At 36.0% G+C, this 19,350-nt stretch overlaps 1 protein-coding gene across 4 annotated transcripts in view; it reads left to right on the top strand.

Annotated features, from left to right (window-relative positions):
• The window catches only part of CTNNA2 (catenin alpha 2), a 1,068,899-nt gene that overhangs the window by 138,083 nt on the left and 911,466 nt on the right, over positions 1-19,350 (top strand). For 2 of the 4 annotated variants that reach the window (XM_058550822.1, XM_058550820.1), the window contains exons 2-3: positions 1,060-1,166; positions 9,689-9,730. In XM_058550822.1, the coding sequence (XP_058406805.1) occupies positions 1,065-1,166; positions 9,689-9,730 (144 nt within the window). In that variant the 5' untranslated portion in view covers positions 1,060-1,064. The remainder of the gene's footprint in view (positions 1-1,059; positions 1,167-9,688; positions 9,731-19,350) is intronic. The other 2 variants (XM_058550823.1, XM_058550821.1) reach the window with 1 other exon arrangement.

Below are 19,350 nucleotides of genomic sequence, written 5' to 3'. Positions count from 1 at the left end.
ATAAAAATAATCATCTGCATTGATTTATAAGGATGGAATTGAGTGGGGACGTTGATTCAAAAGAAGAGAACAGCTGTGAACAGTTTGATTTATGGTGGTATTAAAGCAAATGATTCAGATTCAGTTTGTACAATCTAAGGTTGCTTGTCCAGTGGTTAGTTGTCGAAATACATTCAGCAAAGAGCAGCCAATTTCTCGTTGAGAAGCACACCCCTGATAGAATGTATAATTTATTTTATTGAGGCCAGGACCATATTGTGTGCTTGATATGTGGGTGGCTGCTACCTGCACATCAGAGGTTCTTAGGTAGGAGAGGATTGCTTTAGAATGAAATAAGCTTTTCAGACACTAATTTTATGGGACATGAGTGTAAATGCAGTGATTAATCAGAGTGTTTTCAGAACTGTTGCTACTCAGTTTGTAGGATACCTTTCCTATTTAAGAGAATGAAACTCAGCTGCCACAGGGAGTATAATACCCTCAGTGGTCAGTTATGATGTGAAGAAAACAAGGTAGCCTTTTGTTATGACATGGGGTTCCTCACCTGGTGATCATGATGGATTTACTCTGCTTCCTGAAAGTCTTTGTTGATCTCCCCAGACTGACTTTGGTGTCCTTTCCTCAGTTCTCCCATAGCCTGCTCTGTATTCTTTGATCACATGTGTCACACCAAAGTGTAGTTGTTGCCTACCTTGGCTTTCTCTACTTTGAAACTATAAGGTACTCATGGGCAAGGTCCAGCTCTTTCCCAGCATATAGCAGATGGGTATGTGTACTAAATATTGAGTGAGTGAAATATTTCAGCGTCAGCTGGGTCCCAAGAGTTTGTCTAATGTATACAGGTATCCTCAGGTTCCCTCAGTTTTTAATGTGATTCCAACATCACCACCTCCCACAGTTCTGGGTCTGATTTCCCCATTCCTAATGATGATGATGTTGGGCCAGACAGATGATCTTCAAGTATGTTCTAAGTTTTGGTGATTTATTCATTTAGAACCCTCAAGGTAATGGATTATTTCAGTGATCATTATTTCTAACTGATAATATGTGTTTCTGTAGGGAGAATGACTTCGGCAACTTCACCTATCATTTTAAAATGGGACCCCAAAAGTTTGGAAATCCGGACACTAACAGTGGAGAGGCTTTTGGAGCCACTTGTTACACAGGTAAGGGATACTTTGAAACACTTTGTTACATGTGTATGTTCCTATTATGATTATGTCCTGACTCTCCAAATAACTTAGAAATCCTTAAGAGTGAATAAATCATGCTTTGATGCTGATTACTGAATATATATTACTGCCTGAACTATGGACAGTTTTATTGCCCAATGAGATTTGTGTGCCTTTTAAAAAACTCTTCATATGATTTTTGAAATTAAGTTGATGAGATAATTAAAGAGGGGGCATTGGTGAGGGGGCTCTCATTTGCAGTAATGGACTCAAAGTCTAAATAAACCATTCCTAGCTCACTTTCAGATGCTAATGCACAGTTAGGAAGAACTGTATTGACTGTTTAAGAGCAAAGTGTATTTATTGAATTACTTTTTCTTTAGTTTACAAGGGAGAATTCATCCTATTGGAATGATGAAATGTTCCATTTTTTTGTTGTCACAGTTGTCACATTTCTACAAGGTGACTGTCAACAGAAAAACATATCCTCAGGATTTTTAAGTTTTGAAAGTTAATTTTTCGTGTCTTTTAAAAGATATTCTTTGATATATTGACTAAGAATTTCATAGAATATGAAAATTCAAGATTTTTATGCTATATTTGTAGAGAAATATTATACCATAAGTAGAGGGCCTTCATATTGGTTTCCTATAGATGCTATAGCAAATTACCATAAACTTAGTGGCTTAAAGCGTCACAAATTTATTCTCTTATGGTTCTGGGGATCAGAAGTCCTAAAGTCAAGGTATTGGCAGAGCTGCATTCCTTCTAGCGGCTCTGGCAGAAAATCATTTCCTTGCATTTTCCATCTTCTAGAGGCCAGTTCCCTTCTTTGGCCCCTTCCTCCATACTCAAAGCCAGCAATGTAGCATCTTCAAATCTCTCTCTTGACTCTGACCTCTGTTCTTATCCTCATATCTCCTTCTGCCTCCCTCTTATAAGGACCATCATGATTACATTGAGCCCACTCAAATACTCCAGAATAATCTCATAATCTCAAGATCTTTAACCAAATCACATCTGAAAAGTCTCTTTTGCCATTTAAGGTAACATAGTCAGTTTCCAGGGATTTAGGACATGGACATCTTTAGAAGTCATTATTTAGCTTACTGCAGTCTGCCTTCCGGCCATGCTTCCCCCCAATTTCACATCCTTCCTACATGCAAAACACATCCACCACGTTCCCAGATCCCGAAAAGTCTCAACCGATTATAGTATCATCTCAAGTCCAAAATCTCATCTAAAATTTGTCAGCTGAAAAATTCCAAATCTCATCATCTAAATCATCTATATTAGGTATGGGTAAGGTTCTGATTATAATCCATCCTTTAGCAAAATTCCTCTCTGTCTGTGTACGTGTGAAACTAGAAAACAAATTGTGTGCTTCCAAAATGCATTGGTGGGACAAGCATAAGATAACAGTTATAAACATTTCCATTTAAAAAGTGAGAAAGTGGAAGGAAAAAAGGTTTACCAGTCTTAAGCAATTTAGGAATAATCCAACTGGGGAAGCTCCATCAGATTTCAAAGCCTGGTAATAAACCTCTGTGGCTTGAGGCTCTGCCTTCTGGGCCTGGTTCTTCACTCTAAGATTCATTATTCCTTTTTCATGAAGGGTAGCACATAGTTTCAGGTAAGTATTTTTATCAGCCCATTTCCTAACTGTAAAATTTTGAAAGTCCAACAGCCTTTTTGAATTTCATCCTTTCGGTCTAAACTGATACTGTTTCTACTGATATAACATTCTAAAGAAACTTGTGGTTCTCCTTTGTATATCTCTGGGATTCTCATTATTAGAAAACAGGCTACTTTGCAGATCTTTCCTGGATAATTCCATCTCCATCCGTCTCTGCTGAAATGGCTGAGGGGATCCATGAGTCACATGCCCATTCTCTTCAACAACTCTCTGTGTAACTGAATATTCTGAGCTTTTAATCCTTCCAAGGCACTAGCCAAAGGTTATCCGGACAACAATTGGCTTTCTCTCTAAAGCATGCTTTCCTGAAAGTGAGTGTTCTAATTTTAGTGCCTTTTGCAATCTGCATAGGCTGAGAATTTTCCAAATCATCAAGTCCTGGTTCCTTTTAGCTTAACAGTTCTTCCCTCAATTTATTTCTTTCTTCTCATGTTTTACTGTAAGCAGGAAGAAGAAACTAGGTCGCTCCTTCAACACTTTGAGTGGAAATCTCCTCAGCTAAATATTCAAGTTCATCACTTACAATTCTGATTTCCACATAATTGTAGGAGATAATTCAGCTAAGCTTTCGTCCACTTTATAACAAAGATTCCCTTTCTTCCGATTTCCTATAACATGTTCCTCATTTCCTTCTGCACCCTCACCAGCATCTCCTTCAATGTCCATATTTCTGCTAACAGTCTGTTTATAATGATTTAGATATTCTCTAAGATGATATAGGCTTTCTTTACCATACTCCACACTTCCTTCTGAGTCCTTTTTAGCAGGACCTTTAACATCCATATTTTTACTAACAATCTGTTCAAGGCAATCTAGGACTTTTCTATCATGCTTCTCAAAATTTTTCCGGCCTCTGTCCATTATCAATTCCAAAGCCACTTCCACATTTTTAGCTATTTTTTATAATAGTACCCTACTTCCCAGAACCAAAATCTGTATGTTTCCAGTTGCTACTATAACAAATCATCACAATCGTAATAGCTTAAGACAACACAAGCTTATTATCACATAGTTCTAGGGGTCAGAAGTCCTAAAATCAACTTGTTAATAGGGCTGTGTTCCTTAAGACCTCCCGTTTTTAGCATCTGGGATGCATCTGCATTTCTTGCTTGTGGTACTTTCCTCCACCTTTAAAGCCAGCAGCACAGCACCTTCAAATCTTTCTCTCTGACTTCAGCTTCTACCATCACATCTCCTCCTCTGACTCTAACCCTCCTGCCTCTCTCTTATGAGGACCCTAATGATTACATTGGGACCACGCAGATAGTCTAAGATGATCTCTCCATCTTGAGATCTTTAACCTAATCACATCTATAAAGTCCCTTTTGCCTTTGAGGTAACACATTCACAAGTTCTGGGGATTAGGAAGTAGACATCTTTGTATTTAGTTGTTGAAACATTTTGTTAGGTTTATGCACATTTTCCATTTGATCATGATTCTTGTAAGCTCTATAAAAATTTCTTCAAGAAATACCTAATACTGATAGGCTCTTAGATTTAGGAGTTTGTTGGCTACTCAGATTGTGGTCTATGGACTAAGGCTGATCCATGAATTGTTTGTTATTGATCTGCAATAAGCACAAAAATTGAGAGTAAGTGTTTTGGAAATTTTATGGCAATTTTATAGAGTAATTTTATGTTTGTTGAATCTAATAATAAAATTTGGATTTGTATTTTTTATCTTTTAAATTTTTTTAATTATTCATTTCATTGTATTTTACAAAAGCTTTAGTTTGTGAGCTATTGGAATAACAAAAATATGGCCTTTTGTCATGGATAGCTGGAGAAAAACTAGTTTAGGAGATATTTTGGAGTCAGAACAATCTGGTCTGAAATGTAGTTCTGTCAGCTCAGTTAAAAGCAGACTACCTTTTCCTAGCCTTGGAATTTTTGCTTCAGATTACATATCAATATATTTAATCCTTATTATACAAATTAAGTGAAACACAATAATTAGAACATAGTGCCTGGTATAAAGTAAATGTTGATTAAATGTAGTTCACATTTTTCTTTTTTTGCCTATATATATTGTCAAATATATAGTCAAAAGTATGTGTATATATATAAATATATTTTGCTATATATTCAGGCTCAAACTAGTCATAAACCAATACTGTGTAAATCAAGGAGAAGGATATGAGTGATTCTGTCATGGGCAGGCACAATATTACATATAAGCTGTCTTTTATTTCTTAAAATTTTCATATATTTATGTTTTGCTCTTGCACTTGACTTATCTGAAGAATGGCACATCTAAGATTATAGTGAAAAATTGTCTTTTCTATATATCTTTCAGTCAATTATCTAAAATTCTTCTGTCAGATAAAGGTAATGCATTAAAAATATTTATTAAAAATAAGAACAGTTAACTGTGTAGTTCATATTTGTTCACTTAATAAAGTAGAATACTTAAAACTTTTGTTGAATTTCACTCAGTGACTTAGCACTATAACTAGTCTTAACATCCCTCCAGTATCTCCTAATATCTAAATGGTTTATCTTTCTTCTTAGTGTTCCTACCTTGATTTAAAGAAAAAAATGATTCTCTCAAAAATGTGACTTTTAAGATAGGCTTTTTTGTATATTATTTCCTCATAATATTATGACTCTGTTATCAAGGCTAACCATTCCCTCCCCTGGAATGAAATCTTAATAATAGGACTGATGTGACTGTTGACCCTTGGAGGATATATGAATAAGTAAGGAGAGATAAGAATATATTAGATATAAACTCCATGCTCAACATTTAAAGCAAAAGGTAGAACTGAGAGACAAAATTAAACCAAGGCCCCATTTGTATCAAACACATAACTTTATGAATTGAATAAAGTTCACAGCAATATTCAGTGACACGGTATGCCCATGGCTGCCCTACAGTTTCTAATAAGGGTGGATAAGAGATGAAATAAATGCCAGAAGTTAAGGGATTATCAGTAAAATTCATTCACTGTCATAAGAAAAATGACATTAAGAATTTACTGTTGATAACTATTTAAAATGTTCTACAAAACTTTACCTCATTTCAATCATAACGTATATGAGGTTGCATATATATCTTACAATGTTGAAATGGCGGGATTCCTTTTGGAGAATTTTTACATTATAGAAATCATGCAATTTCAAATGAGAAAGAATTCATCTTAGGAAGCGTAGTCCTAATAATTATTTCCACACCATTGAAGTAGAGATTATGTACACACAGGCTTTGGAATCAAGGAGGCTTGATTATGAGTCAGGTATTCACTCAGATACCTTGAATAGGTTACTTAATCTCTCCTCAAATATAAATTATAGATAATAATAATTTGTACCTCATAGGATTGTTGAAGGGATACATGAAATGGTGCATTAAAGCGATTAGTGAAGTGTCTGATACCATGCTTATAATAGTAATACAGGTTTGCTCTTAATGCTGTGTTCTTCACTACTTGATAGTAATAGCTTTCCAGTTATTAGAAAATGGGTACCATGTATAAAATAGGGATTCATTGGATATTTTCTATAGAAAAAAAGAATTTTTAATAGAGATTTAGAAAAAGAATGATTTGTGTATTGCATTTAATCAATGATAACTACGGCAGAAACCTCTGAAGTTACTGGCAATTCAACCTTCACCATTTCAGTAAGGTAGTGAAGCTCAGGCCATCACAACAGAACAGAATGAAATTTGCTAGAATTTTACTCCTTATTTTGTTGTAGAAAGATGAATATGCAACTTAAAAAATAACACTAAGCATCCGATAAAAGGATACTATTGATGTTTAATGAGCTATTCTAAATTGGCCTGGTGGGGGAAGAACCTCCTAAGAAGAGGAGCTCTCTTTAATCATTTCCAATATTATTTTGGGTAATGTCCGTGGGGCCCTATTAGGTTAGGCTCTAGTTGACTTCTTTAGTTAGGATCTTTTTAAATTTTACTAAAAAAGTTAATACTTATCTCAAAAGCTGTATAATTAGAACGTCATATACTTAAAAATATTGTTTTAAAATTTAAAAATTCAATTTTATACTTTAAAAAATACTTGATTTTCTCCCATTTTTGATATTAAGTCCTTATGAAAGGAGTTACTTTTGTGTGACTCACGATAGGAGTTAAATCTCTTGGTGCATTTAAAATCAGGGTATCAGGAGATTTAGATTTTAAATCAGGGGATTTAAAGCTGAAAATGATTCCAGAAATAAACTGACACTGAGAAATGAAATAACTTCTGAGAATTAAGCCAATGTGTGCCTTTTTATGCTATATCATACATTCTCTTACACAGTTTACAAAATAGAGTATTTTGTGTATGAATTTTCCAAAAGAATCAAAGTATAAAATGAGGTCTCATTGTACTCTTTGTCCATCTGTCCAGAGAATATCATTTTTGAGAACTGCCTTAATTTGTGGTTTATTCATGAGATTCAAAGATTAATACATTTGGGTGGTTTTCATAGTGACACTACAGTGTTACAATAAGTTGTTCGTGCAGCTTTGTCAAAGGATTGAAATTGTATGAAAAGTAAAGGATATGCTAAAAGCAAATGATGTAAACTCCAATAAGCTTGTTTATTTCTTTGATGAATTTTATGTATTGCATGATTAACCTGTTTCCAAGTATTTTTCCAATTTTTATCTAATTATTTTCTTACCAATTCCCATTTTAATTTTTGGATGATATTTTTCTTGCCTCAGAAAGTGTTTCACTTCGTCTGTCTTTAATCAAACTTTTTTATGTGAATGAACTGCCTAAAATATCATAGCTTTATTTAAAACCTCTGCATCTTTCCTATTAAAGAAAAAAACATGTTAAAAGTAAGATTTGAATACAAGTAATGAGGTTTTGATTTAGAACTTTACCTTTATCACATATATTAATATTTAATTGAAAGACTATAAAATATTTTTACTGTTTTATAAATATTGTTTCATCTGTTAATATTAACATTTCTTGAATTGCTTTTTTTTTTAACTGTAGATATATGTACCTAAAGTAGTTAATTATGTTGCAAGTACTTCTTTGAATTGTTGAATTGGGATCATATGGTAGATTGCTTTGCAGTTGTGTTCGCCACTTCTGAAATAGGAGTTTAATTGACTAGTATATAGTCTGGAGTTAGATTAATTTCTGTTTTGGGATTATGTTCAAAATTTTGATGTCTGCCACCAGATGGGAGTGATGTTCTTTTTGTTATAAGGCCAGCTGTGTTGGCCATGTTTTGAAACTTGAGTAATGTATGGAGCCCTTTTAAACAGAAAACAAAAACAAAAACAGAAAAATCCTCCCAAATCCTAGAATGGACTTAAAATAGTATAAACATGGAATTATGTATTCACATATGTTTATTCATAAAGAAATTTACAAAATAAGTACCAGAAACAAAAATTGAAATTAATGTTAATTTGATGGATGATATTGTTTTGCTGGAATTAAATCATTGCATGTGACATAAATGTTGTGGTGACCACTCTAGCTCTTGGTCTTTTGTGTTTGGCGAACACTCACCACCATGTGCCATGGGATAAGTCAATTCTGCCCCCACTTTTAGGACCAACTACTGCAAATGACAACTATTAGGTTCACCATGGCATCATTTCACCTTTGTTTAGCATAAATATCCTCACAGTTATCAGGCAGTGTCTGTCTCAGTTCCCTTCTCATTAGTCTAGAACGATAAAAGTTAAGTAGTAAGACATTATTACAGTTTTAGAATACATCAGGAAGGGGAAAATTCCTCCCTCTACCCTTTTTAAGTTCTTATGGCTGGACTAGTAATGAAATTGACACAAGACCAGATTAAGAGGAGGAAAAAACCCAATTTAATATGTATGTATGGGAGATCATCATAAAAAATGATGCTCAGAGAGTGAACAAAGCAGGCAGTATATATCTCTTTTTGCACAAAGAAACAATAAATTTGTGAGGATTTGATAGGACTAAGAAAATCAGGTGTAGAGTACGTAATTAGTGAGGAATTTGAGCAGAGTTTAGGCTTGAGGTAGTAAATTAGGAAAAGTACAAGGTTTGTTTATCCAGGCGTCTTGGCCTTGAGTTCCCTAGCTCTGGTGATAAGGATGTCTCTTTCTCCTGGTGCGGGGAGGGGACCTTTCACATGGAAGATTTATTTCCTGTTTTCAGGGAGAACAGAGAGAGGAGGGTCAAAACTTTAAGTCAAAACAAGTAACTTTATTTTGAAATAATCAATATGCCATTGTGAGATATTTGGGGTGGCCTGCCCTGGGCCCCGACAAATACAAGCTAACTATATTAAGAATGACACTACTAACTTATCTTCCACCAAAATATTTACTTTCAGTAATTTGTAGTTCAAACACAGTGATTATTTTATAAATACCAATAAAAGAAATTCCGTTTAGCAGAGAACAAAAGTTTTAGTTACTATGAAATGAATGTTCTACATACTACCTCAATGTATTAATTTCTTGTTCTTAATGAAAAAGGAGGTTTTGGGGGTTTTCCCTCACATTTTACTAAGGCCCAGCTCATTAATCCTGGTTTCTTTTACATGTAAGTCTTTGAGGCTCACCCAAAGGGGTGATCCAAGCTGCTGAACTAAAGTAAATTTTCTAGGTTACTTTCATTAGAATCTTGTCTTGTCTTTGAGCAGTCCTTACTGCTGTGGTCTTAGTTGGAGCTCTTCTCCATTAGTATGGAACTGACTGCAGGTAATCCAGAGCCTCTAAAGGGAAAAGAGGGAAAAGCCTGAGAGTTTCTTGTGTAGTTACTACGTGCCTGCTACAATCCTTGGTATTTCCAGGAGTTTCCATTACTCTTTACATCAACTTGGTAAAATCAGTATTATTTTCTCCATTTTACAGATGAAAAAAGAGAGACTTAGATCACATGATAAAAGGCCTAAGGTGAGTTAGACTGAGCACGTCTGCAGCTCCTAAGGGAAACATGGACTGAAAATACTGAAATGTAAGTTGCTAGTACATCAACCACGGAGAATGTGTAGGGTGAAAAGGGAAAAGAGTAAAGGAATAAATTGCAGGTGTGGAAGGGGAGAACTTCCAACATTAAGCAGAGGGAAAGGAGCAAGAAAAAGAGAACCAAACACATTCTTACAGTCAGGTGTTAGGTCTCTTTCTTGTTTGCATCACCTAATTCTTCCCCAAACCAGCTGTTTGCTGACATGCAAACACGACCTAAACAAATTGCTTAACACTCAAATGAATAAGTTAAACTAAAAACCTATTTTCCCTCTTAAATGGTTAGTGCATGTGAATACCCAAACTTAGCAATAACTCTTTCTTTTATTCTTTTGGCAATAACTTCAAGCCTTGAAAGTACTTTTTCTTGGGGGCCGGTGGCGCAAGCGGTTAAGTGCGCGCGCTCCGCTGCTGCGGCCCGGGGTTCACTGGCCCGGATCCCGGGTGCGCACCAACACACCGCTTGGCAAGCCATGCTGTGGCAGTGTCCCATGTAAAGTGGAGGAAGATGCGCATGGATGTTAGCCCAGGGCCAGTCTTCCTCAGCAAAATGAGGAAGATTGGCAGATGTTAGCCCGGGGCCGATCGTCCTCACACACACACAAAAAAGTACTTTTTCTCTTGTATTTTCCATTTCAGTGTATACTTAAAACTATTTTAAATGAGAAAAATGAAATTTCAAACTAAAGTTAAAAATTAATGTCAGAGAAGAATAATACTTTTTTATGTGCTTGAAATAGGACAATTAAAATCTTATGCATACTAATTCAAGAATTTTATGGGAGAAATTGTGGGGGTTAGCTAACAAAATTGTTTATAACTATTTTGGACAGTATAGAAACGTTATCTGAGCTGGAGACCAAAAAATCCATTACACCAAGCATGAGAATGCCTACAAAGTGACAGAATTGCATTCACTCAGGAAGCCCTCAACTAGCAAACTAATTAAAGCTTGTCAGAGATTTGAGATAAAGGATTGGGGCATGTCAACACACCTGCTTTTCCGTTTCTTGTCATCCTGTTGAATGTACAAAAAATATGCTGTGTTTTCACACAATTAAGAAAGAAGGAAGGCCAGGAAAAGTAATGGAAAATCTAACCAGCTATTTTTCTTTCGTTCTGACATAACTCTCAGTCCTTGTAACACCGACTTCTTAGCTCTGGTGGCTGTGCCTTCTCAGTCTTTGCTTTTTCTTGTTTCCCTACCTCGGCTTTAAATGTCCCTGTTTTCCAAGTCTTGGCTATTGTGAATAACGCTGCAATGAACACAGGGGTGCATGTATCTTTACGCATTGGTGTTTTCAAGTTCTTTGGATAAGAAACGATGAAATCTAGCCATTTGTGACAACATGGATGGACAGTGAGGGTATTATGCAAAGTGAAATAAGTCAGAGGGAGAAAGTCAAATACCGTATGATTTCCTTCATTTAGTAGTAGATAATAACAACAATAAACAAACACATAGAGACAGAGATTGGATTGGTGGTTACCAGAGGGAAAGCGGGGAGGGAGGAGGGCGAAAGGGATAATTCGGCACATGTATGTGCCGGGTGATGGGTTGTAATTAGTATTTGGGTGGTGAACATGATGTAATCTATGCAGAAATAGAAGTATAATGATGTACACCTGAAATTTATACAATGTTATAAACCAATGTTACTGCAATAAACAACAAATTAAAAAATAAATAAATGAATGTGCCTGTTTTTCAGGACTTAGACTTGAGACTCCTCTTTTCTTTCTTCCACGTTTTCTACCTGGGTGATTCTGCCCATTCCTACGGCCTTAAGTATTATCAGTCCTCTGACAACACTCAGATTTGTGTCTTCAGCCCACACCTTTTCAGGAGCCATATTCTCACACCCAAGAATTCTCCGTGGTTTGTCTTTCCTCAGATTTGCCCACCTCTCTCCAACTCTGCTGCTGAAGTCTTGGTTCCAAACCCAAGTCCTTTTTCACTATGACCAATGGAGTCACTTCTAAGTAATCCACCACCTCCACCTTTGCTCACTTCCTACACATTCTTTAAACAGCAATCAGAGTGATCATTGAAAACAGTGTATAATGTGATCATGTCATTCCTCTGCTTAAGACCATGCAATTGTTTTCATTGCATTTTAGGATAAAATAAAAACTCCTAAGCGTGTCTTGATTTGTCCCCTGCTACAAACTAGTGCTACAAGCTACTACATCTAGTGCTGGTGGCCCTTTAATTGCCATGCTCAAGCCACAGAGCCCTTCTTTCAATTTCTTGAATGCACTGAGTTCTTCTTTGCCTCAGGGCCTTTACACATGCTTTTCCCTCTGCACAGAATGATGCTAGCCTTCTACTATGTGACTTCTACTCCCTCGCATCTTTCAGCTCCTATCTTATCATTTCCTTGATGTCACAGAGGACTTTCCTGACTGCTTTTTTTTTTTTTTTTTAAGGTACAAGCCTCTTGTCCCCCACTTTATGTTTCTTTCTTTCAGGGCACTTATCACCATCTGTAATTGTCTTATGTGTTTGTTTGTGTGTATTTTGTTGAACTCCTCCACTAGGTGGAAAACTCCATGAAGATAGAGCTGATGTCACTTTTGTTCACACAGAGTCCCAGTACCTTGGACATAGAAATTGTTTGATAAATATTCATTGAATGATTAAATAAACACTCCTCCTTTAAAAAATTGTAGTTTGTATGTTTTTCTTTTTGTCTCTCCTTCCAAAATTAGTAGTAAAACATAATTATATGTTGCAGTAGTTGTTTTATGAAGATGTTGACAATTATAATAATTGTTTGTTGTTATGGGATTTCAAGGATGAAAATAGTCATTAGCTTTTTAAGAGTGTGTATCAATGTTTTGATACCTGGTGACCAAACTAAGAAATAATGTTTTGTTTTTGATACTGAAGCAAGTGGGCTCACTTCCTGGTGAGTTAAATAAGACTACACCAGTGGAAGTTGTCTCACAAAGTAAAGTGTATTTGCAGCGAGTAGGAGGCCATGAGGAATCATTTCCAAAGTCATGGCATCCCTGAACAAAAGGAAGCAGAAATTTTTATTTCAGTTGGGGAATGAATATTCAAAAGGGAGAAGCAAGTACACTGCAGATCATGGTAATGAGGCTTAATCTCCTTCACATTAAAAATAAGGCACGCTCATGGGCATAGCTCTTATAGGGAGGCTTGGTTAGCTTCAGGGTGGTTGCTGGTTGTGTCTCCTTAACATAAAAAAACAACTTGGAAAAACAGTTAAATGCTTCCAAACCCACCCTTGAGTTCCTTGGGGCACTAGTTGGTGTCAATTTCATATATTGAAATCTGTAATATTTTATCTTCGTAATAAAAGGCATAGTATAGATATATATATAGCGTATATGTTTCATATGTATATTTGTACATGTACATGTAGAAAAATTAGTATCTTTTCACTTTGCCTATAAATAATCTTTATATTTCCTTTAGAAGAATAATTTTGCTTGACCTTGTGTTCAATTAAACCCTCTCTCTCAGTTATCAATGTTCAAAGGGATTTATGGGCTTTAAATATTAAGTTGGGCAAAATAATCTTCATTAAAGTTTCTCAAAACATTACAAAGTTCCTGCTATTCAAACTGGCATTAGAATATAGGTACCGTACACAGCCATTATCACTCTTGTGACACTTAATTGACTATCCAAATAAGTCCTCCCTGACTGCCTGTTGATTGTGGTTGCCAGATTTAATAAATAAAAATTCAGGACACCCAGGTACATTTGAATTTCAGATAAACAACAAATCATTGTGTAATATAAGTATGTCCTATGCAATATTTAAGATGTACTTATATTAAAAATATTTGTTGTTATTATTGTTTTAGCTGTGAAATGAGAATTGATTTCATTGTTAGTTTGTAAATTCTAGGTAATGTCAAATTTAGTATCTCAAGTGATTATGTTAGCAGTGTAGGAAAGAATAAGCAGAGATTGGCAATAATGTTTTTCTAGAGAAAGTTGTGACCACTTCACTTTCAATTAAGTACAAATTCTTCTGCAAGACCTTTCCTCATTTGTCTTTCTTTTTGCTCTGTTTCTTGTTACTCTGTCTTGATTTCTACCCTCAATCCAGCAAGAACTTCTTTCTGTCTCTGGAACTCTATGGTGTCTCATTTCACATATGCTTGGAAATTCTCTTCTCTTTCTCTTTTCCTTAGAGTGGCCAGTACCCATACATCCTTCAGCTCTTATCTTAGATGCTGCCTTCATCAGTTTTTTTGACACTCACAAAACTAGGCCTGGTCTCCACTGTGTTCCCAGAGCATCCTGTACTTTCCCTGCCATGTACCATTCTGCAACGTTATGAATCCTGGTTTTAAGTATGTGTGTGTGTGTATTTTAGTATGCATGCATGCTTGTGTGTATTGTCTTTGTTACCCACAAGACTATAAATTCCATTCTCTGGATATCCTTTTGTTGGCCTGGCATGCAATAGTGATTTGGTAAATTGCTATTGAATTACTAGAAGAATGATGATCTCTTTATTGGCATAGTAAGTGCCCTCTTTACTTAATAAGAATCTCTCTCTCTCTTTCTTTCTTGTTCTCTCTCTCTCGCTCTTTACTAAGGCAAGACTCCAAGCTAAGCAGAGCTAAGATACAGTTTTCTGGAGCAACTCAATTATAATTATTTATTAGGTTATACTGTCTTTAAAAAGGATATTTAAAAAAAAATTAATGGGCTTAGGAGAATGTCATTTCTACTGGTCAGTCTTTTTACTAGTAATTTTGTGCTTTATCATCCCCCATTGATAATTGTTGCCACATTATTATCTGGGCTTTGAAAAATGAAAAGGAGAGTAGGAAATATTCTTGATTTTTTTTTAAGACCTCCTGCAGCATGTTAGTTAAATTTAAAAATGAAAAAAAGTGTATAAATTACTTGAATATGATGTTGTTACAAAATATAGCTATTATTGTAAATGTACTGTGGAGGCCTGTGGTAATGGCTGAGATGGTAATTTCATTCTAAACGGCAGTTTTCAATGGCTTATTTAACACGAACTCCCAGTTTACACTGTTGACTGAAACTTTTCAAGCTTGTTTTCATCCCCAAGGGGAATTTTATAAAGAAATGAGACAAAAGTCCCTTTGTCTGACTTATTCAAGCATGACTTTCACCCAACTATTAAAATTTTCAGAATTTTTTTGTAGCTTGCACATTTTTAAGTGGTTTCCAAATTTTATCCTTCACATAAGCATGTTTCTCCAGAAAGGACAGGCACAAGTATTAAACAGGTAGTTTAATAAAGTATTCAAAAATTTAAAATAGCTAAGCATTGTAGAAAATTGAAATTTAGTTGTGCAGAATATTTTCTTATTCAGTGTGGTTCATATCAGACCACTTTAGTAGACAGACACTAAAAGGATACCAATTTTGGTTTATTTTCTTTTGCAAACTACTGTATATCATTAAGTATTGGGTTTGTGTATAGCAGAACTAGTAACTGATTTTGACTTCTTAGAACTATTCTTAGTATTCTCAATTGAATTTTTTGTCTTCATTTTATTCATTATCAGCTTTTTGCTAATCATAAGTATCTGGTTATTGTACTCTGTGCTGCCTGGAATTGTCATCACTATTCAGAAAGTAAGTCATAGATGATTAACCACATACATATGAATGATACTCGAGAACTGCTGATATAGGAGATTTTCAGATGTTGCTGCAAAATTCTTTACATCAAGACTGAGCTGAGTAGCAAGGTGGCTAATTTATTGTATATTACAAGATATGGCTGGAAAGGAGGTAAATTTAGAAATAAGAAATACTAGATAATAGAATAAAAAAAGATCTACTTTGTGAAGAGAGTCTCTAAAATTGCTCTGGTGTGATTTGAATGCCATGGCAGAGTACCAGGGAACTGTTTACACACCTGTTTCTTCTTCTCTGTGTGCTCAAAACTTGACTACTCTCCTCAACCTCACTTGTAGGTAGGTGAGGATATGGAACATGAGTGGAAGAGATACACGCCACTTCCAGTCCTGGCCCAGCAGAGCCTCCCCTATGTCTCTGTGACTTTTTCCCTTTCCAAGACTTGATGCAGATGAGTGATGGTAGAAACCACACGTGGAAGCTGGTGGAGCCAGAAGATGGAAGGATCCTGGAACTCTGACTCATTGCTGGGAGTACCCACTCCAAACAGTGGTCCTGGATATAAAACAGGAAGGGACATCATTTTGGACTTTATGTCCAAAATTCTATTGTGTTAAGCCACCAAAATTTTGAGGATATTTGTTATAACAGCTAGCATTAGCTACCCTAACTTCCTCAGTGCTATAATATACACCAGAATAGTAGTTTCTTATTTAAGGTAGAAATTTATTTCTTACTTATGTCAAAGTCAAAAGTGGGCCACCCAGGAGGGACATTATCCTGATTCACAAGATAGTTCAGAGATTCAGGGATTTATCATGTTGCTCAGATATCTTGCCATGTGTCATTCCCTATGGTTTGCTCTTTATGGTTCAGGTTCGCTCATCACCACCATATTCATGTCTCAGCTACTCAAAGGGGAGTAAAAAAGAGATATAGAGTATACTCCTTTCTTTTAAGGGTAAGATCTGGATATCACATACATCCCTTCCACTTACGTCTCATTAGCAAGAACATAGTCACATAGCCGTACCTCCCTGCAAGAAAGGCGTGAACTAGATTGTTTTATTGCTGCAAGGAAGAAGGGCAGAATGGATGTTGTGGGATGATTAGCAGTCTCTGGTGCATACCTTTTTTAAATTAACTTTTGGTGTGTATCTGAGGACCTACCACCTGTGAATGGATGGAATCAAACTTTTCTTGGGTCACTGAGGCACAAGGCACATTCCATCATAGTGGTACCTCACTACCCACCTTCACTTCAGTTTAGATTTTACTCCCATGTTGAGATTATCAGTGACCCAGCTGTGGCTATGCATAGAAAGCAAATACCTCCGCAAAATTTAAAATCCTACCTTAAAGCATATATGGGGAGAATTATTTACCCCAGACCAGAAACATACTTACAACCTGTAAAAATGTATTCTTGTGGTCGCCCTCTACACGTTCACTTGTCTCCTGAAACTAGCTGAAGCAGTTTGGAGAGGGTCTGAGGGTGAGGATTTTTTTTTGAGGGTACACTCTAGGGTTAAGCTTATTTTTTTCTGTTAAGGATATTTATTAATTTCATATAATTTGTAACACTCAAAGAAGAAGAGAATGAAAAATTGCGATTTCTCAGGATTAAACTTTTTTTCATATGTTGGCCACCTAGATTTAGGCTTCCTCAATCTGAATGAAAAAGGAGGATTCATTTAACTCTTTCATTTTGTAGATATTTCTAAAGGATCTGAAACTGATAACATGATGAGTAGTATAAGCCTGGTGGAAAGGAAATGCCGTGGGAACACAGAGGAGGGAGGTGGATATTTGTTCTAGGCCTGATTTAGAGCAGGAAGAGTTTTAAGGATGCCTTTGATCTGGTGTTCAGTGATGGTTTCATGGGCCTTATCTCTTCGAGCAGAAATATTATTCTATCCCAATTTAGGATTGATAGTTTAGATATTTTATTCTTGAATTTGGTACTATGAATTGGAATTATAACTCCATTTTTTGAAAGAGCACCTGTATGAAAGTCTGTGTGATCACTCCATTTCTAGTCTTTGTTCGTGTTTGGCCGGTTTGCTTTACTCCGTTTAATATGCTTTTCCTTTCCACAGCCGTGTGTTATAATTCAGCATATTTTAGAACCCCATCTGTGGGGATGGCTTCTTAACTGCAATCCAGATCCTGATGACCACTGCTGCTCCAATTTTCCCAAAGCACGATCCTCCCTTCCCATTGTAATCCCATTTGATGTTCTGTAAACAGCCATAGGGAGATGCTAAAATTCAGCGAGTCTGTTCATGGTAAATCATTTTTTTCTGAAACATAGTTGTGTAGATAAGATGATGAACTGTGTTTTGTTCAATTGGAGACATCCAAGCCAGGTCACAGAATGTTCTGGAGAGATGCTCCAGAGGAGCATCATCATAGGTCTTTATTTTTATATACATCATAGGTCTTTGTTTTCATTCTCTGGTAATAATTTGTGAGCTTTGGGAAAATACTCAGGGTTTTTATATAAAATGAGAATACAGTCATGCACCGCATGATGATGTTTCAGTCAACAATGGACTGCATATATGACGGTGGTCCCGTTAAGATGAGTACCATATATCCTAGCTGTGTAGTAGGCTATACCAACTAGGTTTAGGAAAGTACACTCTACAATGTTCACTCAATGACAAAATTGTCTAACAACAGATTTCTCAGAACTTATCCCTGTTGTGAAGTGATGCATGACAGTATAATGTATTTCCCATGTTTTATCCTGCAGTTCCTTCCTATTTGAAGCAGAATGATTCCTTTAAAATACCCTAGAGCTGTCAGCCCAGTGGCATAGTGGTTAAGTTCACACACTCTACTTCAGCAACCCGGGGTTCACGGGTTCAGATCCTGGGCACAGACCTACACATCACTTGTCAAGCCATGCCGTGGCGGCATCCTGCATACAAGGTAGAGGAAGATTGGCACAGGTGTTAGCTCAGGGACAGTCTTCCTCAAGTAAAAAAGGACGATTGGCAATAGATGTTAACTCAGAGCTAAACTTCCTCACCAAAAACAATAAATAAATAAATAAATAATAAAATAAAATATAATAAAATACCCTAGATCTAAGACACCTATAAATGTGGGTAGTTTAAAAAACTGAGTGAACTCTGTTGTAGGTATTTTCTAGAATGTGTGGAGTGGACAACGTCATAATTAATCTTATACTCCTGAATTCTGTTACTGAAGTTTCCCATTTCCAAAATTATTCTGTCTCTGGATTTTGGTTGAGGAAACTCACTTATATGGACTCTAGTTGTCTGTTACCAACACAAGCTACACATACCTGACATCCTGTTCTCCTGGGTGCTATGGATACTCCCCTAAAATAGAGATAGACAGGTTGTATCTTTGTCTAGCCTGGGTTGCATTAGAGACTTCCAGATCTTTACTTCTGTGATTCTGGCATGTCATTAGAACGTCACAAAATGCAGAAATTCTGGAGATTTCTGGGAAGCAAAAATCAACTACGAACAACGTGGCATTCAGTAACCAGAAACAGGAGGGCTCATTTTGCACCATGGCATCATGTGCTCAAATGGAGAAGAGGCCACCAACACTAGCATTTGTAACAAACTCCCAGTAAATTGCAGGTTTGGCAATTCGCAGAGTAAAAAGGATACAAGACGACTCTGTGTTTTCAGTCACCCTTAGATTTGTGGAAAATCATCCTGAAGATCATCATTTTTGATGATGAGAAAACAATTGAAAAAGAAAAGAAATTGGATAGCAATTTCAAATGATAGTCCTGTGAAAAGGAGAAATAAAGATTAATGTGGGAAAAGAAAGTGGAATCATTGGGATTAGGTCTTGTTAGGGGACAACAGAACATATTACGAAACAAGTTATTACTAAAGAGAAAGTGAAAGAAGTGACAAAAACGTTTGGGAAATTTGTGAAGAATTAT

The sequence above is a fragment of the Diceros bicornis genome, chromosome 12, assembly GCF_020826845.1.
Source record: "Diceros bicornis minor isolate mBicDic1 chromosome 12, mDicBic1.mat.cur, whole genome shotgun sequence".
Classification (NCBI taxonomy): domain Eukaryota; kingdom Metazoa; phylum Chordata; class Mammalia; order Perissodactyla; family Rhinocerotidae; genus Diceros; species Diceros bicornis.
The sequence above is the reverse complement of the archived record's forward strand: the minus strand, read 5'-3'. Positions and strand labels throughout refer to the sequence as shown.